The following is a 23,663-nucleotide window of genomic DNA, read 5'->3' as shown; positions in this document are numbered from 1 at the left end:
TGCAACACCCGCTGAGTGCCATTAAACGGCTTGAAAGATCAAAGACAATTTTTAATATAACTCCGACTGGATTCGTCTGATAGAAGAAAGTCAAATACACCTAGGAAGCCTTGAGGGTGAGTAATTTATGGGCTAATTTTCACAGTTTTTTCATACATTAAATAACAAGTTTTATTCTTTTTTGTGAGTCATTAATTTGAATGAGATGGATGCATGATGTCTACAGATACCAGCTAATGACACATGCTGTATATATTTATTAGCTTATTTATACTTTGAAATGACTTTTGTTTGTGCAGCTTACTGTAGTCAGATTGATGCATTCAATATTTTTAATAAAATAAAATCAATTAATTAATTTAATCTAGCTTGCACTCACTGTTGTACACGGAAGCAGCTCCTGGCGGATGACGTAGGACGTCAGCGTTACGCATGCGCCGTTCAGAAGTGACGAACGCGGAAGCGCAGGGGAGAGATCAAAACAAAACAACGGTCACTAATTAGAAGTACAAAACGAGGATTTGTAAAGAAGAATGTCAGAGAATTTCGATATAAGCCAAGAGGAGACTAGTTTTCCTTTGCTAAAGTAAGGAAGCTTCGCTTCCTTTGCTCCTGTTAACAAATCTTGGTTTTCACGAGACTCACCGGAGCGTGTGCAACGCCAACATCTTACATCATCCTCCCGGAGCTGCTTCCAATATTTTTAATAAAATAAAATCAATTAATTTAGATGTGAAGGGCTTTTTTTTTTTTTTTTTTACAGTCAGTATGTATATTTAGAATAGTACTGAACGTAACCAAAAGGTTTCTGTGACCACAGTTTCCTTAAAAAACAGAGTGGGGAATTACATTTTCTAGGAACCACTATATTTCAGTTTCAGCCCAGAAACGTGTGGGGGTTTTGCATTCTGGTCTGTTTTGTCATTTGAAGCAGCTCAACTTGATTTATTGGAGGTCAGCGTAATCATAACCATCTCACACTTGGTTCTTGGTCAAACAGAGACACGCATGAGTGTTTATATTACTTTGTGACTTGTTTGTCCAAGTCACGTCTTATGATAACACGTGAAACATGACACTCTGATCTGTCTAAAATAAGACTCTTGTAAAAGACACCATATAGTATTACACAGCATTCTGCCCTTAGCTGCTTTATAAAAACTATTCTTATCTCATGTAATCTTATACTCTTTATTGGGTCTGTTGTAAAAAAAAAAAAATCACTGAATACTAATGGGATAGAGTTTGAGTTTAATTCATAGCCCAGATTTTCATACGCAAACTGCCACAGCATAAAACTGACCCTCCTAAAAAATGAACTTCTTCAGACAAGTTGGCAGCTCTTGCAAATTCGTCATACAGCTCTGTCACACTCTGCCTTCTCTGTTTCTCCCTTAGGGGGAAGCAAATTTCATCCCCCTTGCTTAGAAAACATCAAGCGCCTTCCAGATGAACCTTGCGGCACACTCAGAAATATGCCAGGATTGAACAAAGGCTCAATCCTGAACAATATCTGGATCCTGAATGTAGAATCTGTGCGGAAAGATGAACTCAAACACTGAACAGTGAGAGTGGCAGTGCCAGGGCTGTAATATGAACCAGTCGAGCATACATTATAGCTGACAGCACAATGGGAACGGTGAAAGGCCATTGAACAGAGCTCACACATCTTTCATTGCCATTTTACCACCATGCTGCTTCATCAAATTATAATAAATACTGTTAAACGTGAAACAAGGTTCTGATTTTGTCTTATTCACAGAATTCGTTACAAAAACATAACTGTCCTAAATATTATTATAAAATATAATTATAATAATTATTTATATATTTTTTTTTATTTTTTTTATAATTAATATAATATTTATATAGACAGAATTCTGAACAGACGGAATTGTTCTAGAAAATCTGCATTTTAATTATAAACATATTTAAAATGAAACAAAATTAAGAAATTTATATTTTGTTCATTTAAAAAAAAACGCTATATATCACATAGAAAATTCTGTCCTATAACTGTCGTAAAAATTCAGCATTTTAATTAATATACATTTTTACATTATGTAAATTATTATTTACTCTATGCTATGTAATTACTTCAAACACAGAGGTTAAATTATTATAATTTTTTTTTTTGACCTTTTAAGTTAATTAGTTAAGTTAATTTCAAATGTTTTAGACCAGCACACCACAAACTAAACTCAATCAAGGGATCAAGAACCCCTACTGCACTGGACTATATATGCAGGGTACAGACTTTGCAAGATAGACCCAATGGCAGCGTAATAAATAAATCTCAGGGGTTCAGTCAGGCTGTAAGATATCTTTTCCTTGTTGGCATCTGTTCAAATCCAATATGTGAAATCAAGAGTGAATTAAATGAGTTAGATTTAAAGGATGGCTTCTATCCAGCTAAACAGAGTGGATTAAACAGCACCTATATGCTCACATTCATTAAAGTTAGCTGTCAACATACTACTTAATTAAAAGGCTTGCCAAGATGGACAGCTCTGCCCTATGCCTATTTACTCTGTGATTAAAAAGCAGAGAGGATATTGAGCAATAAATTACTCCTGAATGACTCGGGTCAATTGGATTTTTATTGTGCCCCAGCACAATGGGTTTCATTTAGGATAGCAAAACTCTCAACACAATAAGTATCAAAAGAACCTTATTTATTTTTGCCTGTGCCATTTTCATAACAATAAGCAATGCCTCTACCACTCTCAAGAGATATTTGGGATGGTATGTCAATTGAGAGTAAGTGAGTCTCTGCATATTGATTTTGTGTGATATTCAAATCCTGACATTAACCATTACGAAAGACACTGAATGCGTATCTTAGGTCAGCAGCTGTTTAAACCTAGTTTGACATCTTCCACTAAGTTGTAAAACAGAGAGAACAGGAGCAGTCCAGACTTGCCAAATATCAGATGGCCTGAAAAACTACAGGTGGGCACTGGGCAGGAAAGTTTATAAGCTCTAATTGCTTCACAACATAAAAAAATAATAATAAAAAATTAACAAGATTAGATGTATCATTCCCCGAATCTTTGGTACACTTTGCATCTCTAAGTTCTTCCTACACCTACAGTGCCCTATTGTATTTTAATAATGGATTAGACTAGGCAAATTTCCCCAAAAATATTTAAATAAACACTAATTTATTAATTTAATTAATCTTTATTTGGATATATTAGTTTAAATATTTAGATTTAAAATTAACATATTTAATAAGTTGAATCAGAGAAACTTAATATGAATAAATAAATAAATGTAATATAATAAATAGTAAATTAAGACAAATGAATGAATGAATAAATTCATTAATAAAATAATAGAATAATAATTTATGCATTTAGCAGACGCTTTTATCCAAAGTGATTTACAGTGCATTCAGGCTAATACATTTTTCACCAGTATGTGCATTCCCTGGGAATCGAACCCACGACCTTTTGTGCTGCTAACGCATTGCTCTACCACTGAGCCACAGGAACATAACAGATATGTGCATATTGAGTTCTTCTGATCCAGCTGGATTATACTGGACAGTAAATCCCTGTCCACAATGGCACTTGGGTGACATATTTCCATTGCCCTGCCTGAGTGCTGTGTGTCACACCTCATCTCCTTAAAGAGCCAAGTCAGATTTGGCAACCCTTTAACTAGTGGCCCTCCAGTTTCCAGGAACCTCAGCACTGTTTGTAACTCCGGCAAGTGACCCTTTACATGAGGTACGGTGCCATGACACACGCAAAAACTTAGAGGCACTTAAGACAAATAAATGAACTGTTTTCTGATACATCAGATTCAAAAACTCATAATGAATATATAATGAATTACTTTCTTGATTAATGAGGCAAAACTCCTGTAGCTCAAGCAACACCTACAGCAAATTAAAGTTCATTAGAAAATTTGGTTGCACATTTTACAGTATGTGCACTTACCAGTACTGGATAATATAAGGTAACATGGGTTAGAGTTCGGTTTGGGGGTAGGTCCAGGGTTAGTACCTAGTTATTACCCAGTTATTGTAATTACTATAACAAGTACGTATACATGCAGAACAGGACTGTAAAATAAAGTGCTACCGAAAATTTTGCTTTATTTGAAACTGTTTTTCAAAGCTGTCATATTTGACATGGACTTCTTTATATAACTGTCATCTAACAAAATTCTTCTTTGCAGCGTTCTCAAACCTTTCGACCAATGTGATTTTCTCTGAATTTTTCAGTCATTCGTGAGTCATGACTAATGAAAAACACTTTCATAGCCAATCAAATTTAGAGCTGATAAAAATCACTAAATGTTCAAGTCCTTTTGAGACTTTTAATCAAGTTATTTTCACAATTCACAATTTTAAGAGTCCCTGCTATTTTAAAAACCTTGTCAAAAAGGTATGATAAAAATTTATAGATTTGATATTAAGATACTATTGACATGGACTTCTTTATATAACTGTCATCTAACAAAATTCTTCTTTGCAGGGTTCTCAAACCTTTCGACCAATGTGATTTTGTTAAATTTTCTGTAATTTTAATACAGAAAAAAGAAGTTAATGTCCATGATATTTGTTAACTACCCGTTGTGCCTAATGTTTTGAGGCTTAAGGACTGCTTTTGAAACAAACCACAAATATTGGATCAGGTTAACAGGGTTCATTATGTCAACTTGCCGACAAACATGTCTATCATTAGAGTTTATTCAACTCTCCCATTATATCCCCATTACAACGTGTGTGTGATTTACCTTCAGAGCGCACTTTTGTCCGGTTTTCTTGTTATAGCACTCCACAACTTTGCCGTTAACACCCAGACCCAACACATGACTTGAGATTTTGTAGTCATCAGTCACAGCATGGCGCTTGATTTCTAGTTTGGGATAGACGGGCAGGGGGAACTGAGTGGAGTCGGTGTCTGTGGACTCATTCTCTGGGTGAGACGCGGCGCTCTCGCTCGCTTCTGTCTTCTCGCTTTGCGCTTCGGGCTTTGGCTCGGGCTCGGACGCGTCCGCGTTGTCCGTTTGAGACTTGCCATTCTGGAGCATCTTTCAAGTGCAGATGAGATTAAGCTATCAGACACTCAACGTGGCTTAAGATGGTCCTTTAAAATCCACAGATAAACTATCCGCGCGGGTCCCGCTGTCACTGAGTGACGCTGTTCCGAAAATACACTGCTGATGAATTCCTGTGATGACTGACGGTCACAGAATTACAGCACATTTACCAGCATTAGGCCACTTATATTCAGATACATATAAGTAAAATGCCGGTTTCAACATCACCAGGAAGATTCATTAATAAAGTTTAACAAATTATTATTTTTTTAAACCCATTAAGTTATGAGAATGAATTCCAAAACAGTGTTATCTAATAATAAAAGTCATATTCACGTTCAGTAGGAAAGGTCCATGTTAAAAGTGTCAGAAATTAAAAAGAAAGTGTCTTGTCCTGCTGCATGCGGAGCTCCCGTCATTGACTGTAATGCCGCTGTGTGCGCGCGCGTTCACATGGGGTCAGTGTCTGTTGCGGAAGCGCGAGCTTCTAAACCGCTACTCTCTTAAAGGAGCCGCGCACATTTATTGTGGCAGCACTTGATCGAGATGACATAAGCCACTATTCTCGTTAGACATTAGATTGAGTCACCTAGTTTAAGCCTGCATTAATCAGAATTTTAGGTCATGTAAACACCAAAAAATAAAAAATAAATAAAAAAATAATTTTATATATATATATATATATTTTTTTTTAATGTCTGTCTAATGTTTACTGCAATGTTGTTATTGTTTTTATAACTAAAACAATTAAGATTGTTTTCATTAATTAAAAAATGTGACATAAAACAAAATATACATAAGAAATATACATATGAAGGTTAAACTTAAATTTAAGTGAAAATTAGAGATGTTGCCTTTACAACTAAATAAAAATGAAATAAAAATGAATAAAAGCTAAATAGAAAACTAAAAAAACTAAAACTAAAGATGATGACAAAAAGCAAATAAAATAGCTGAAACTTGAATTAAAATAAAAATGAAAAATGAAAATATAAATTCAAATTAAATTTATTCAAAATATGAATAAATACTATGATATACTATCCTCGTGACATACTAAAATATTAATAAATACTATGCTATATATATTGCATGACATCATAATTTGTGGGTGTTTGAGTCCAATTCATGGTCCCAAGATTTAGTACAGCACTACATCCATGCATAAGACTGTTACACAAAATAAATAAATAAAACTTAACTGACAGTGTTTACAGTGTAACTGTTTTTTTGTCATTCTATATTTTTCTCATGTTGCTTGAAGCTTTTATTTATGTATGAATAAGGATTTGTGTATAAGTCTAGTAGTCAAGAGCACAAATCAGTGCCATACCCTGTTTGATCCAGTGCCCTTGGGTACGATCTGTGGGCAGCTCAACTGCAGTTACGTAGTTGGTTGAGTGCCCGGTGGTCGAGAGAGTTCCTGTGGAAGAAAAACAAAACTTTTCAGATCTCTGTGGTAAATCACAAATCAAATTTTCACATAAATCACATGACTCCACAGGATGTACAGTAATGAAACATTAACAAAAGACTGTGGCAAGTTCCACAAACAATACTATTCAAATTGCTCACCAGCACGGGTAAGAGTTTTGTAGATAGGACACACGTAGATTCCAGATTGAGGGGGTTTGCGGTTGGGAACGGGTACCATCCAGATAACAGCCATCTCTGTGTAGAGCTCTTTGGGACGGGATTCAGCAAGCTGGCCTGTCTCTGCATCCCAGCGAGCCCCTTCAAGATACAGACCGTGGATGAAGCAGCCGATGTCAGGCCTCTCAGTCAGCTCTGCTACCACTTCCTTCATCACCTAAAAGAGGGTTCAAAGAGAGGAAATCAAAGAAAACCACTAACCACTTCAAGACACATGGTTCCTAAAAAAAATATACACATTGTGCTGTTTAGATCAAGCAACAGAACGTCCTATTCCAGTGTTTGACCTTCTCAGGTATACCATACTTCTCTTAATGGTCTATCAAATATCAAGCTTGCTTTGAGAGCTTAATATGGAAACATACAGTAGTTGAGGCTTCAAACTGCATTACACCGAGTTTAATGCAAGAAACCCTTGCTGCTGAAAACAAATTATGCACCTTAAAGTCAAAAGCATTGATGTCAATGGAGACCGAAGAGCTACGGGCAAAGTTCTGCAGGGTTCCTGTGAGGAAGGCCTGGGGGAAGAAGCACCCACTGATCCAGAATACAGCAGGAATGCCATCTGAGATCCAGTTCTGCAAAAAGCTTATGCGCTGGACCAGATCTGACACCCAGGAAGCCAATGGCTTAAGAGACGGATATGCCTGGGAAAACAATAAAAGAAGAATATTATGCTACCAGTGTCCCATTAAAATATTTCAAATAAGTTTGCATAGTCACGACATTGCAACAAAAACACTAATTCCACAAATTCAGTGCATGTCTTGCATGGTTAACATTTGGGAGATTCTTGCCTTGGCCTTCCATAGTTCTGGAACAGCGTTGATGAACAGACTGTTAGACATCAGCTCCAGTTCAGATGACATCACCACCAAACCCTTCAAAGGCTTCACCAGATCACTGAGACTCCGGGAAATCACTGATAACAACTTATTATATCTGTGAGAATGATAGAGAGGCGCATTTTTAGAGTGTTTAGAGACAAATGAATTATAGTATACTTGTTTTTTGTTTGTTAGTTTTTTTATACACTACTGTTCAAAAATTTGGGGTCAATAAGATTTTTTTAAATGTTTTTGAAAGAACAGTAATCGTAATATTGTTAAATATTATTACAATTTTAAATAACTTTTCTATTCATTTTCAGCAGTTATTACTCCAGTCTTCAGAGTCACATGATCCTTCAGAAATCATTCTAATGCTGATTTGGTCCTCAAGAAACATTTCTTATTATTATCAATGTTAAAAACAGTTGTGCTGCTTAATACTTTTGTGAAAACTTGTACTTTTTTTTACACGATTCTTTGATTAATAGAAAGTAGAACATCATTTATTTGAAACAGAAAACTTTTGTAACAGTGTTTACTGTGACTTTTGATCAATTTGATGTATATTTGCTGAATAAAAGTATGCTGATTTGGTGCTCAAAAACACTGCTTTTATGGAAACTGATGCTGATTTTTTTCAGTATTCTTGAAAAGTTCAAAAGAACAGCATTTTTTAACAATGTAAAAGTATTTACTGTTATTTGTAATCAATTTAACCCATCCTTGCTAAAAAAAAAAAAAACAACTTTCTGACCCCCAAAATTTGAATGATAGTGTATTTACATAAACATTAGCACATTAAATTCAAATAAATGTATGCAGAATCAATATGACACATACTTCATCTCTGGACTTGCCTCCGCTGGCTGCTGCTCTGGGCTGTAGCTTCACTAAAGTTCCCAGCAGAGCAAATATCTCATTTTGTGCAAAGCTGATGTTGGCATTGACATGGAGGCCAAAGATCTCCGGCCAGTCCTTAATTGGTAGGCCACGAAAGTATGTCAGATAACCCTGCACAAAAATTAGATTACATAAACATAACAGAACACAAGACTGGGCTGAATTGTGAGACTGTGGAGGGAAAAGTTCCTGAGATCAGCTTTACTGTTTTGCATAATATCTGAGGTTAAGTGACATCAGTTCTGGACCTTGACATTGTTCTCAGTGTTGATTTGTCTGTATTCTCCAGAAGGAGAGTAAATGTGTTCAAGGCCTAGGACAGCAGGGCAGTAGTTTAGGATGCAACGGCGATCCCAGTTGTCTGTCACACAACCCCCATAGTTTATTTCCCCCGCAGTATACTTCAGAACCTGAACAGAGAGGAAGAGCGAGAAAAATGAAAACAAGATCAGAATGATTTGTGAGTTTGGCTTCTTTTACACATAATAAAAATATAAACACTGGCAAATACCGATGTTAAGATGTTCTATAACTGCTAAAAATGGCATGTTTATAGTCACCCAATATATGCTTAATCAACTAACGATGTGCACAAAGGAAGGGAAATACTCTATAGAGAGACATGAAACTGTGTGTGTGGCAAGAGAACGTCTGGTTTTGCCTTGTATGGGATGTTCTGATATTCATCCAGGAACATTTTCAGCTGGCTGATACAGATGTGCAGATCTCCATCTGTAAACTCCATGGAAAAGACACAGAGACAGGAGGAGAGCCTTAAACTCTGCTGTCTGCCAAAAGAAAATGCAGAGAGAGAAAATAAGAAATATATTATAAAGATTTCATATTATATTTTTACATATGTACAATAGCGTTCAAAAGTTTGGGGGCAATATAAGATTTTTTAAATACTTTTTTAAGCAAGGATGCATTAAACTGATCAAAAGCAACAGCAAAGACAATTTCTATTTCAATTAAATGCTGTTCTTTTGAACTTTCGATTCATCAAAGAATACCAAAAAATATATATCATGGTTTCCACCAAAATATTAAGCAGCAAAATGTGTTCAGCTGTGATCAACTGCTGAAATGTCAGCTTCGCCGTCACAGGAATAAATTACATTTTAAAATATATTAAAATAGAAAACAGTTATTAATTTTCAATAATATTTCACAATTTACTGTTTATTTTTGATCAAATAAATGTAGCCTTGGTGAGCATAATGGTCTTATTTAAAACATTAAATATCATACCGACCCCAATGATCAAATAAATGTAGCCTTGGTGAGCATAATGGTCTTATTTAAACGGTACTTCTGAACGGTAATGTATATTTGCTATGATCATAATTAAATATGACACACTAATTTTTCGCAACATAAAAAGACAAAGTTAGGTCTTATTGAAAACATGTGCTTCTTTTCAACAGGAACCTTAGTGCAGGAAATGATGAAATCATCAGTGAGGCTGGCGTAGGTCCTCAGGAGATTAGCTTTAATGCCTCGTGGTGGTTCTATGGTCATCTTGGAGCCATTCTGCAGAATTGACACTGGGAACTTGTTGCTGGGCAGACTAGTGAGCCAAAGACGGAAGTCCCGATGGACCTACATCACAAACAGGTTTTTCCAATATATTTAAATGAACTTTTGAAAAAACAAATATAATACGATGAATAGATTTCTTTGACAAACAGTCAATAGAAACTGAAATAGCTAGTCAGGTGTGTCAAACTTTGTCAGGATCAATGTTCTCAATGAGTCACTCCAGAGATGGCATCCAGCTAGGTGCGAGGTGGCAGTTCTGGAAGAAGACCCACTGTCCTTTCTCCATGGCACTGTGCATCATAGCCTCAGCACTGGGGCCCTGATCATACAACAATTGCTGAAATAGCTAATATAGCTGAAATAGCCTAATATAGTCAATATATACTCAAATATACACAGATATAGTGTCTTATAGTGTGTCCAAAATCACTCACTCTTTCACTCATCCATCACTAATAAATGCCTATACAATGCATAGCAGATGAGTGCACAATATTAGCAAGGTGTGAATGAAATAGTGAGGGAAATGTATTTATATTGTCTATATTTTGAAACAAGTGTACATCACATCAGATACTAGACATCAGAGTGCACTGTGGGTATAAATGAGTGAATGAATGTAGGGAATTAAGCTGTTCACTCAGAATTCAGACACTATATTAAAACCCGATATAGTTCACTATATAGGCGATGGAAGTGGTTTCAGACAGTTTTAGTCCATGTTTAACTGGACACATTTCACTTTATTACCGTAAGCTATAACAAACATATAAATACATATCAAAAGACTTTAAAAAGTTATTAAAACGTATGCACTAAAGGCAAGTACTTGCACTAAAGACATGATCTGCAAGTTTACATTGTTATGACACTAGTGTAATGTTGAATATTTACGTAAATTGGTTGGTGTGAGCCTGTAGGTCAAGTATGTCACAGTTCTTTAGTAGGTGGCACAGAACATTGCAGTCTTTCAGAAACTTTAAATAGGAACATAATTAGCACTAGGGTGGGAAGTCATCTTTTATTAGCATTCGTCTTCTGAAAAAACTATGTGTGTGGAGTATCTTAAGCTCAGGGTCTCAAAGGTGTGAGGGTGGATACTTTGAACTAAAATGGCATGTAGGACGTACTTAACAAAATTGTTTATTTGTTTTTTGCAGAGACAGCCTAGTCAGACTCTACATTTATGATATCAGTTTATGCATATGTCATATGTTTATTTCTGAAGGTTCTGTGTTCTGACCTGGCCTTGGCCAAGGGAGATAGTGCTCATCTTCTTTGAAAACTTCATGACCTCTCTTACATTCTTCTTACATTTTCTTATATTTCTTACATTTACAGTGTTCTTTTTTGTTCTGTTAATATCAAAATGTTATTAGATTGTTAATGCTATTATATGATGATATGAGTGCAGTGTATATAGAGCATATGTGTGGGTACCTGTGGCTCGATGAAGTTCTGACCCAGTTGTGAAGCCACAAAGTCCTGCAGGCCGTGAGTGAGCCAGTCAGCTCTCAGACAGCGCAGAACCAGCAGCTTCTGAAATGAGTCTAAATCACTGTCCCACTCGCCTGGAAGAGGCTCCCTGTTCACATACATATGCTTATTAAATTAGATTCTAAACCTGACATGCACAATAACAATACCATTTACGATCTCTAATAGGGCCTACAAGTGTGGCTGCTATATAATATACTCTTGAATGCAGATTCATGTTTGGAGAAGTTCTCTGGCAGGTTACTGAAAGTGGACAGGGTGCTCAGTGACAGCATGTCCTGCCAGGTTCTCATGGAGAGCCAGTTTGGAGCAGGATTTGGAGCCTGATCCTGGGGCCGCCCCCCGATAACAAGTATTGCCACTCAGCCTGTACACACACGGGCATTTATATGCAAATGGGTCACATCCATGTCCTCAAGATGTTTCTATACTTTGTTATTATTTCTTCATCACTACAAACATAGACAATGATATGACAACTCAGTGTTGACTGTTCATTTGCTTATATCACAGCACAATCAAATAAAGCTGAATTTATAGTGGAATAAATATTATCATTATTAAAAACAGTTTGAGTGATAAAGATCAAAAGAAAATGGAGACAGAATTCACTTAATGAACTTGTTTAAAACATGCTTGTGTGGTCTCTGATACTGATAATCTCTGATAAACATTTGCCATAAATATTTGCTGGATGGAAAGAAAAATAATAAAAAGTAAAAAGGTTGAGACGAAGACAGAGACATATTTAACCCTGTTTTTTTTTCTTGCTAACCATATCAATCTTGCTGTCATTCGTCAGGATTCTGGAACAAAGGAGGAAGGCAAACATCAGCTTGTGTTTCTCAAAAAGGCTGCGACAGATGTTACTGTACAAGCTGAAGGTGAAGAACTCATTAATGTTGAAAATATGTTCCTTCACTTTATCTGTGTGGAAATAAGCCAATACAGTTAGTTAATCAGTTTGTTAATTTATGGGTTAGGGTAAGGGTTAACTATTACTGTAAATGTCTATAAGATGTCTAAAACTGTGGTTCCCACTGTCTTGGTAAACCTGGATAAAGATCTTACAGCTATATTTCAAAATTAATTTCTAGTACTGGAAAAGTCGTGTAAATGAATAAAATAAAATAAAAATCTCCATAGGCATTTTCCAAGCTCTAAACAATTTTATTGGGTAGAAATTGTCAGTCAAAATATTTGTAAAAACCTTTATCCTTATCCAGTAAATCACAAATAACTTTAATTTTTTTGAATATTGTTGTGGGTAATGGAAAATGACCTTGGAGTCAAAAAGCTTGATAACCACTGGTCTAAAAAACCTTTGCAGTTTCTTCAGTGACGAAGGTCAATAATAGAAGGGCATATTTTCACCTGCTTTCTTTGAGTTGGCAATGCCACTCATGAAAATCCCCAGGAACCACTCCAGAGAGTACTGGTACATGGGGTCCACATTTGACAGATCTGACACACAGAAGAGGATCTGGGCTCTGACAGCCACTGGGACGTATTCCAGACGTGTGGCATCAATGTCCCTCTCAGTCACCTCAGCTGCAGTCACTTTAACCTAATGGTTTAAAGGGGTCATATGATGTTGCTAAAAAGAACAGTAAGGTTCAAAAAACACATTATTTTCCACATACTTTACATTATTGTTTCTCCTCTATGCCCCGCCTTTCTGAAACGCGTTGATTTTTATAAAGCTATCTGCTTCGTCATGCCTAGAGCAGATCCGTGCTGGTTGCTGAGGAAACACTACAACTTTGCGCTGTGGATCACCAGATCGGCTTTCACCGTGGATGAAGCAGAGTCCAGCCCGGGGTCGTCACATATGGTTGCCGCAAGCCTCCTTGTCGAATCCGCCGGGCGCCGCTCACTCAAGCCGCTGTGTGTTTCGTTGTGAAAGCGAACTGTCTCTCTCCAGCGCATCTTCTCATCAGCCAGACCACCAATCAGCTGCCACACACAACAATATCCTATGCCTGAACCTCCATGTGCTCAGTATAAACTCAAAGTATAGTAAACTTCTACAAAAAATATTCACTAGTCATATATATATATATATATATATCATATTTATCTATATATATCATATATCTCATCATACTGATGAGAATCAGGCAGGTATGATAAAAAGGTAAGTTTGACAGGCCAATGTTACAGTGAGATAAATGGAAAATTATACAGTTCAGATGGTTTTCCTCCACTCACCTTATCTGCACGGATCAATCTGTTCTCACACAGCTGACATTTGGCATCTAGCTCATCTCTCTTGGTCAGGCATTCATGATACTTGGCCTGCAGGGTGGCAATGCCCTCCTCTACAGCTGCTAGTTTCTCTTTAGCATGGTCCAGAATGTGCTGTGTTACAGCCAGATCCTCCTAAGCTTCCTGTAAGGGCAGGAAGCGCTTCATTCAGATCTTTCTGAGCATCATCAGCGATGGCCTGTGCCACACGAGCCTTTTCAGTGGCTTTAGCCTCATCAGCCTGCACCGCTACACGGGTCTCCTCAGCTACCACTGTCTTCCTACACACACACATATCTCAGGCAACAAAACTCAGTATGGAATTTTATTCATTCCTGTTTGCATTCATAATTTTTTTTTTTTTTAATGTTTTATTCACTTTTATTTTTTCCATGGTGATCATTAGCCTCCTCAGCCTGCACCGCTACACGGGTCTCCTCAGCTACCACTGTCTTCCTACACACACACATATCTCAGGCAACAAAACTCAGTATGGAATTTTATTCATTCCTGTTTGCATTCATAATTTTTTTTTTTTTTAATGTTTTATTCACTTTTATTTTTTCCATGGTGATCACAGTGTCCTTGGCTGCTTCCTCCAGCTGAGGCCTCATCATCTCCAACTCTTCCTGCATCTTGCTCACATCCTCTGCTGTTCTCAGCAACTACACACATACACACACAATCATAAAACACGTTTGTAGATAGTGTAGGATGTGTAGGAAGAATAAGATGTTTCCCAAATCACTTTGTCCAGGCCGGTTTTCATTCGCTGTCGAGCGCTGTGTAGCTCCTGCTTCTTCTGGCCAATCAGAGATGAGAAGATGCTGAGGACGGAGCTCAAGTAACTCTTAGGAGTGACGTAGTTGTGGCGGGAAAGTTCAGCCAGGTACTGCTCACACTTTCTGGACACCATTTGATGGATCTCAACACACATCAGTGCCTGTACAGAGAGACAACAGGTCAGTTTTAAGCTCTTGTATACATTTACACACGCACATCACACACATTTACTGACTAGGCCTTGGATGGTAGTAGGGCTGGCCACCAGTTCTGGAAGCTCATTGAGGAAAGATGTTGCTACAGACTGTAGTGCCTCCTGTTGCCATGCACTGAACCAGTCAATGGTGCAGCAGTTGACCAGTGAGGGGAACTGCCTAAGGCGAGCCTGGAGCACTTCCCCTACTGGACTGTAGATGGAGACAGAGAACAGAGGTCTTGAGATGCAAGAACCGGTTTACTGTATGTTCCAAGCTGAAATACCATGGGATATCTTTCTAACAAATGAGACAACAGACAAAAAAAAATCTAGTTCTACACTAAAACTCTGAATTGAACAGTTTTTGTATAGTGTACCTGTAGCAGTGAAATACCAATACATGTATTAATATCAAAAGTAAACCTCATGCAGAGAACAGTGTGGATGTTGCTGCGGACTCTCTTGACATAGGCTGCCATGAGGTTAGCTTTTGTGGGCTGCTGGGCCATGTCCTGAACCACAGGTTTCATGGCAGTCAGGATACGTTCCAGCTCCTCAGAAGTATAAAGATTTGGCACATCGCCTGACTTCAGGATGTTATTCACATCCTCCAGGAAAGATTCATTCTTAATCTGAAAACCAGCAGGTAAGACAGAAGCAATGTGTTAAAGACTTGGGCAGCAAGCTGTTGTGTGTTAGCCAATAGTGTCAAGTGATTTTCTTGCAGATAAATCCTTTAGGAACATAGGAACATTTCTGAAGGATCATGTGAAACTGAGGACTGGAGAAAAGGCTGCTGAAAATTCAGCTTTGCCATCACAGGAATAAATTACATTTTAAAATACATTCAAATGGAAACCAGTTATTTTAAATTGCAACAATATTTGACAATATTACCATTGATCAAATAAAAACAACCTTAGTGAGCATAAAGGCGGTCGCACACTGGACGAGAAGTACAGCGACGTCTTTTTAAAAAATCTGTATATTTAAAATCTAGTAAATAATGTGAAAATGTTCATAATCTGTGATCTCACCTGTATATCCACAAACAGGAACGTGATTTGCACATTCCTCAAACCAGCCTTTAGCATGATGCTTTTGATGTCCTCTTTCCACTCTAGAAGTCCATAGTTCTTGGAGAGTTCAATCTTGAAGCACTCATATGCAGCCCTGACAAAATAAGGACAGTCACAATCAGAAAATCTGTGTTCAACAATGAAGCCAAAGATGAGGTCTTTAATTTGGTGTATCACTTATGGACGGTTTCCAAATGGACATATGAATGAATGACTGAATGTTCAATATGATGCTGGGATATAATGGCAGGAGACACACTGTAATCATTTCTTTGTGGGTGGCCATGTATAGAGACATCTTTGAGTCAATGATCAAAAGTAATAACTAAAGTTTAATATCTGGCTAGTGTCTACTTTCAAATGTTGCCCCATTAAACACATTCTAGCAATAACTTAAAAAAAAAAAATCTAGATTTCTTTGTGTATATTGTGTCTATTGTAAAATGATGTATTTGTATTATATGTCACGGTTTATTAGATGTGTTCAAATAGCTGGTATTGATATTGAACGTTGCTGGCATATGTGTTCCAGGCATGACATAATAATTATTTTCAGTTCTACATGGGTGGCAGAGCAAAACGTTTACAGGCAAGAATCACTTTAACAAAAGTATTGATATCAAAAATTTTAAGGTTTAAATAGAGTTTCAATTCGGTGGGTCAGTATAACTTCTTCTTTTGATAAAATAAAGCCTTATTCAACTGACTCTCATTAGTGATGCTAATGATATTTTATGGGTTCTGCATGATAACTCTTCAGCTCTCACATGTGTGTGGCAAGCCTGGTAAGGGACTGGCGTCCACTGCCACCAACTCCTAACAGCAAAGCGTTCCCCAGGGGCTGGCGCAGGATACGGCTGATACGACACCAGCTTCATCTTAGTGGTGTTGGTCTGGTTATAATAATCCATGTACTCCTCCATCACACGGGCCAGCTGTATTAGTGGATACAGAACAAAACTTCAAAAAAAAACTTTGATTTAAAAAACCAATTGTGTTCTGCTAAATACTTGCCAAAGCAAGCAATATGGCAAAAAAATAAAGAGGCTACATTTTAACAAAGAGTGGCTGCCCATACAAAAGCCTGATCCAGGGTTACTATCTTTAGAAGAAAATGACTTGAAATAAAATAAACATGAACTGAAATGAATTATACAGTATATATAAGAAAATCTACTTATTTTATTTCAGCTAGCTGGCAAGGCAACATTTCTAAAAAAACCTAAAAACTAAATAAATAATAAAAAAAAAACACTATATAGATACATATCTAAAATAATAATAATAATAATAAAAATGAAAAAAATAATAAATATCAAAAACTTTAAAATGTAAATGAAAACAGAACACTAATAAAATCTAATTCAAACTATCAACAAAAACTCTAATAGTATATCACCCAAAATAAAATAACACTGCTCTGATCTTTCAGAAATGTAATGTAAATGTAATTGATGTATCACTGATATGTGAAGCAAGTACCACTAACATGTAACCAAATCAATACAAGGCAGAATAAGCCCAATTTACTTTTTCTCTATCTTCAATCAGCCGGTAGACGTTGACAGCCCCAGGGAACATGAAGTCCCCATATAAGACTGGCTGGTATGGGACCACCTCCTCAATCTTGCACCCAAACTCCTGTATGTGAGTGTGGAGGAGTTGGTCAAACCACTTCCTGTCCTCATCACTGACCAGTCGATCCTGGAACACCCTGCAGCTCTCATGATACCAAAGCTGCAATAGCTGTATTTTATTCTGAGTAAACAGAGATGACACAAAAGATTTTATGAAGATTTGAATAGATAAAACATGAAATATCTAAAAAAATACTTTAATGATGGTACCTCTATTTTCCCAGCCTCTGCCATCAGGATGCCCTGGAAGACTTTTGAGAGGTCCCTCAGGTTGAATGTATAGTGGGATTTAGCAGGTGTGGGTAGAAGAGCAGAGGTAATAGTGGCGTACACCCTGATGGTTGCATCCACTAGTGGCTCATTGAACGGTTTAATTTCTGGAATTTTCTCTAGAAATCATAGATACAAAATGAGCTTGTGTGAGAAAATCCATTTTGCGAGTGTGACATATACAGTACATCAATATAAGCTCAATGTTGACATTAAACTTTGACTCATTCCAGAAATACATTAGTAACTTATATTAAAATATATATAAATCTCAATAAGAAATTTGACATTTAGTGATTTATCTCTCTCTTCATTCTCTCTGTCTATCTTTTTGTTTCTCTCCCTGTGTCAAGCTTACTGCCTGGATCCTTTTTACTCATATTTCCATCTGTAAAAAAAAAAAGAAAGAAAATAAAAAATAAACAAATCAGAACATCAAAAACATGCTACCAAAGCTTCTGACAGGTGTTTCCTGTTGAAAACCCACATTAAAATACATTCATATCTAGATGCCCGCATGATGACTGTCACTCACCCTTCCAGTTCCCCAGGATGGTGGAGAAGATCTTCCTCTTGCTGGCGTCCTCCATCTCAGTGAAGGACAGGAAGTTGAAGTGGCGCGTGAAGCGTTGAGTGATGGGATTCCTGCCCCTGCCAGGAGGGTATTTTTGTACACTATCATTCAAAAATTTAAGGTCGGTATGATTTTTAAAATGTTTTTGAAAGAAGTCTCTTATGCTCATCAAGACCATTTATTTGAGTAAAAATACAGTAAAAAATATTATTACCATTTAAAATAACTCCTGCATACAAGATTTGCAAACACACCTATCTGTTTCCTGTCATACCAGCCTCCACTGGCGCAGCAGTTCAATGGGAGGCTGAGCTCCATATGTTTCCAGCATGGGCATGTTCAGATCATCAATAAAGAAAATAAAATATTTTCCCAAAGTAAGTATCTACAAGTAAGATTTATTTGCATTTACATGTATCTACAAGTAAGATACATGTAAATACAAAATGTAGTAATGAAAACAATATGTACAGAGAAAAAATATATCAATAACAGACTAATGAGAGGAAGAGGCATTGAAAGAACCTTTTGTCAAGTTTGCTGTCAATATAGTCTGGAGTCTGGTTGGCGGAGGTGCGAGCAGAGAAAATTAGGAAGTGAGTGATGTATTCAGCAGGCATGTTCTTCAGAAGCTTGTCTGATATGGTCAGGGTCTTCCCTGTGCCATTTGGCCCAATGTACAAGACCTGACAAATCAAAGAAGGAAACAAGCTTAGCAGCACATACGTATGACATTAAGTTGATTGCCTGCATAATGAGAGTCAAAACTACCCACAGGTTTCTTATTGGAAAGCAGCATGTCTATCAGGAAGGACATTCGAACAGTGTCGACTGTGGGCACAAAGATGTCAGAGTAGCTAGTTTCTGGGGTGATGACCACTTCCTGGGCATATTTCATCCAATTGACCCATTGTACCTGAAGCATTTGAATAATCAAATGAATGTATATTTATTTTATTATTTAAAAATTTCATTTCTACTAATCAAAAGTATCTCTCAAAAATGTTTTGTAAATTAAATGAAATATTCCAGAAAATATTCTCACCTTCCTCTCTTATCCCTCCTCCTCCTCCTCATCAAAACAACTTATTCCTGCATCATCTAAATGGTAATCGTACACTAGTCCCTCCTCAGGGAAACACAGTTGGACCTGAAAAACAAACAACCAAGGTTTGCACAATGCAGTGTGCAGCTCTGAATAAATAACCGGACAAAAAGCAATAAAAAATACTTGAATACTCTGTGGCACTTCTGTTTAATTATCTACAGCATGTAAATCATTGCTGATAGCACTGAGCTTCATGATAAATTTATGCTGCTATTGACCTTTTCTTCAACCATCTTGCCCCTGAGCCATGAACTGAAACGTTGGCAGCCGGCAGCATCTCCTGTAGCTCCAACGCTCCATACGAGTGAAAAGATAAACCAGGGCTCAATCAGCTCCTGCAGCCAAGACAGTTTCTCCTGGGAAGGGGGCTTCTTACCCTGACCACACACACACACAAAATTCAGTTTAACCATGAATAGATTAGTTTAACCACTGTAATACTAAAAAGTTATCTGACCTCTCGTGGGATGAAGGGCTGAATGAAACAGTCCAGCAGTTTGAGCAGAAAGCAGGCAAGATTGCTGTCCATGGAGGAGATCACCTCCTTCACTGATTTTCTGACAAATTTGATGGAGTCCTGAGGCAACACACCTCAAAACCTTGCTAGACAATGAACCACATACCTTACATTATGTTTACTTTTATTTGATCAACAGATTTTGATTCACTGATTTTCTGACAAATTTGATGGAGTCCTGAGGCAACACATCTCAAAACCTTGCTAGACAATGAACCACATACCTTACATTATGTTTACTTTTATTTGATCAACAGATTTTGATCAACAGACACAGGCTATAGACCACTTAATTCAATTTATATTTAAAAATAAAAATATGTAAAACACTACAGGACCAATCACCTGTAAGAATCTTGTGAAGAGAGAGTTGAGTTGATCTGTGTAGAGCTGAAACGTGTCAGGAATGGTGCGGAGCCAACATTCTGTGAATGGAATCAGACCCAGAATACTGGGCTCAAGATACACCATGCCACAGCGAGAAACCGTGGCAGGAGATGCCACTGCCAAATCCTGCACCTCAAACATCATAGTCATAACCTGAGGGCCAAAACATTGTCAGAAAAACACAGAAAATTATTATAGTTACACAAAGGAGGTACAGCACAGAGAGGCAAATAGTGGCCATTAACAGAAATGTTCATATGTCAAAGAGTTTGATGATCTCTCCAGAACTTAGACACAGTTTCTTGTTGTCATCCAGAACCGTGTTCATGTTCTCGATCCATACAGCATCCACAGGTCCATCAAACATTTACCACTTCTTCTCCTGGTCCATAGAGGCAGCTCCATCCCGAATGAGACAAGACAGTATATCATCTGTCCTGTAATTGAACAGTGTGGGTTACTTTTAACAACCAGTAAAGTATTTTTTCCCCCCTCAATATTCCTTTTTAAGACATTTTTCCCTTTATTAAAGGGAAAGTTCACCCAAAAATGAAAATTACCCCATGATTTACTCACCCTCAAGCCATCCTAGGTGTATATGACTTTCTTATTTCAGACAAATACAATCTGAGTTATATTAAAAAATGTCCTGACTCTTCCAAGCTTTCACTGCCATTATAAAGCTTGAAAGAGCCAGGACATTTTTTTAATATAACTTTTGTATTCGTCTGAAAGAAGAAAGCCATATACACCTAGGATGGCTTGAGGGTGAGTAAATCATGTGTAATTTTCATTTTTGGGTGAACTATCCCTTTAAGATTGGATATTATAGGGCTGCGTTTCCCAAAAGCATCGTAATCCTAAATAGATTGTAGCACCATAGCACAAGTCTCTACGATCAATTTAGTTTATGATACTTTTGAGAAACGCAGCCTAGAACTGTCATGAGAGAGAGTCTGGGGGGGCCGGTGGGGGTGGTGCATAATCAGGAAAGGTCCGGCAACTTAAACTCAGGTCGCTCAAAGCACAACTGGAGCGCTGCCCAGAGGGGTATCAGCTACGTCAACCTGAACAGTATTGTTAATACAAAAAATCCAGTGTGCACTCACCACTCATGAGTAAGCTGGTCAAATTCTCCATAAAGCTGCCCCATAGTGATGGATTTTGGGTTAAGCACATAGGCTGTACAGCCTCATATACTCCTCCACTAACTGAGAGTCGGCCTTTCAGGGCCGTCATTGCTGCTCCCAGGACTTCATAACACTATAAGTATTGAGTGAGAGAAAAGCAAATTCCAAAATCAGAATTTGGATTTTTTTTGTTGCAGCTTGTTCATTTGTGCACTGGTTTGTGTACTAGTGAAGCTACCCTTAGTTTTCCCAGAGCCTGATGGTCCTACCAACATTAGACCATGTCTGCCTACAGTGGTCTCATACAATTGAATACACTTGGTTATAAAGCCTGCAAGACAAGAAAAAAAAAAAAACACAAAATAAATTTCCTGAAATTTTAGCATTTAAATTCACTTTTTTTTTTTCAAATTACAGCATTGGAGCAAATAAACAATGATAAAGCTAATTATAATTCCACAATCATTTTGGTAAGAAAGATTTTCTTCTGTTCTCTTATAAATTATATAATTCTACGGCACTCACCATCAACATCTTTAAGGCACTTGGTTGCACAGACATTCCTGATGGACTCTTCTAGGGTGCCATAGTCTATTGGCTCTTCACGGATCTTGGGGAAGAGGTCGGACACAATGCCATTGAAGAGCTTGAGGTCGTCCTGAAGGAACTTTGGTACACTGACATCTCTGATGGCACGCAGACATATCAGCTCCTGCATAAATCATACAATCAGTTTAGCAGCAGATGGTTTTATATCTGTGGCGCTTAAATAAGAGATTAAACTGCAGAAAAAAAGTTCAAAAACTTTTAAAAGAACACTGCAGTGCAAACACGCATACAAATATTGTGTATCATCAAACCTCATTCATATCAGGATTTTCCCTCTTCAAGGGATATTTCTCCCAAAAATGAAAATTCTGTCATTAATTACTCACCCTCATGTCGTTTCAAACCTGTAAGACCTTCGTTCATCTTCGGACCACAAATTAAGATATTTTTGATGGAATCTGAGAGCTGTCTGACCCTGCATAGACAGCAATACAACTAAAATGTTCCCAAGTCCAGAGACGTAGCAAGGAGATCGGTAAAATAATCCATGTGACATCAGGGGTTCAACCGTAATTTTACGAAGCTACGAGAATACTTTTTTGCACAAAAGAAAAAAAAAAGACTTTATTCAACAATTCGACTCCTCTGCATCACCCTGTAGCGCCATTTTGGAGAGTATCAGCTGGATGTAAACAACGTATGCTGTTCTGTGTCAGCTGCGTCACGCCGGATCTGTTTCCTACGTTGTTGTGATTTGATCTGAACGAAAACAGCGTATCCGTGTGACGCAGATGTTAGAATTTGAATTTCAAGGGTAAAATCTGTCTGACTATCGGGAGCTACTGATTATGCAGCCGTTCACACCGTCATGTTAACCGGAAGCCCACATTTCAATTCTTCGATGAACCACTGACAAATCTAATATAATATGATTAAGTAGTCTGACCATGCTCACCTAACTGTTATCAAGGGCAGCCTTCATGATCTTTCTCCAGGTGCGCTCCATAGTCTGATACCTCTTCCCTTCCACAGGCAGCTGGCGGTTGATGTCATCAGAGCTGAAAATAGATTCCATGTACAGCCACCACCGCTGACAGATAAGCCACTCTTCTAATACATCCTACCAGCAGAGCACCGCAGCGACACAAAGACTTTTGGGAAAAATACTTAAGACCCTTAAATAACATGTCTTAATGAAGAAATTCAATTAGTTATTGTTTTTGCAAAAACACCTACATGTAAACTAAACAAACAAAAAGTACTTCACCTTGTGGATTTCAGAATCATACCTGCAGGATGATTGGCTTACCTGTCATAAACCTGTCATCATGGGTCATGACAATGTGGTCATCAAGGAGCTGAGAAGCTTCGTCTGGGCTCTTCAAGATGTAAGTCCCCATCTCCTTATAAGGCATCACCTCAAACATCACTGTTGACCATTCCTCCTCCATCTTGTTCAGAGCCTATGTATTGAAAAAATACTGTCATATGCCATAATATATCTGTGGAATTGTTCTGTTATGCAATTCAGAAAACAAAAACAAAAAACAAATTATCAACAAGCAAAAATTTTCCTGTGATGTTAATTTGTATAATTTCTGATTTAAATCATTAATTAAATAATACATTCTAATTTATTTTTATGTGTGTTGATTAAATATTAAGGAGTAATTCACCACTGACAAGATTAGCTTGTGATAAAACTTGGC

General features: G+C 37.4%; 1 protein-coding gene and 1 pseudogene across 1 annotated transcript in view; both read right to left on the bottom strand.

The window, feature by feature from the left end:
* LOC107718207 (MAP kinase-activated protein kinase 2-like) overlaps nucleotides 1-5,489 on the bottom strand; it is a 13,882-nt gene extending 8,393 nt beyond the window's left edge. The window contains exon 1 of the mRNA XM_016525187.1: nucleotides 4,750-5,489. Coding sequence (XP_016380673.1) covers nucleotides 4,750-5,046 — 297 coding nt within the window. The 5' untranslated portion in view covers nucleotides 5,047-5,489. The remainder of the gene's footprint in view (nucleotides 1-4,749) is intronic.
* Nucleotides 5,490-6,356: 867 nt separating this feature from the next.
* LOC107718231 (dynein heavy chain 1, axonemal-like) lies at nucleotides 6,357-23,405 on the bottom strand (annotated as a pseudogene).
* Nucleotides 23,406-23,663: the final 258 nt, after the last annotated feature.

The sequence above is a fragment of the Sinocyclocheilus rhinocerous genome, unplaced genomic scaffold (genome assembly GCF_001515625.1).
Source record: "Sinocyclocheilus rhinocerous isolate Xijiao unplaced genomic scaffold, SAMN03320098_v1.1 scaffold1111, whole genome shotgun sequence".
NCBI lineage: Eukaryota > Metazoa > Chordata > Actinopteri > Cypriniformes > Cyprinidae > Sinocyclocheilus > Sinocyclocheilus rhinocerous.
The sequence above is the reverse complement of the archived record's forward strand: the minus strand, read 5'-3'. Positions and strand labels throughout refer to the sequence as shown.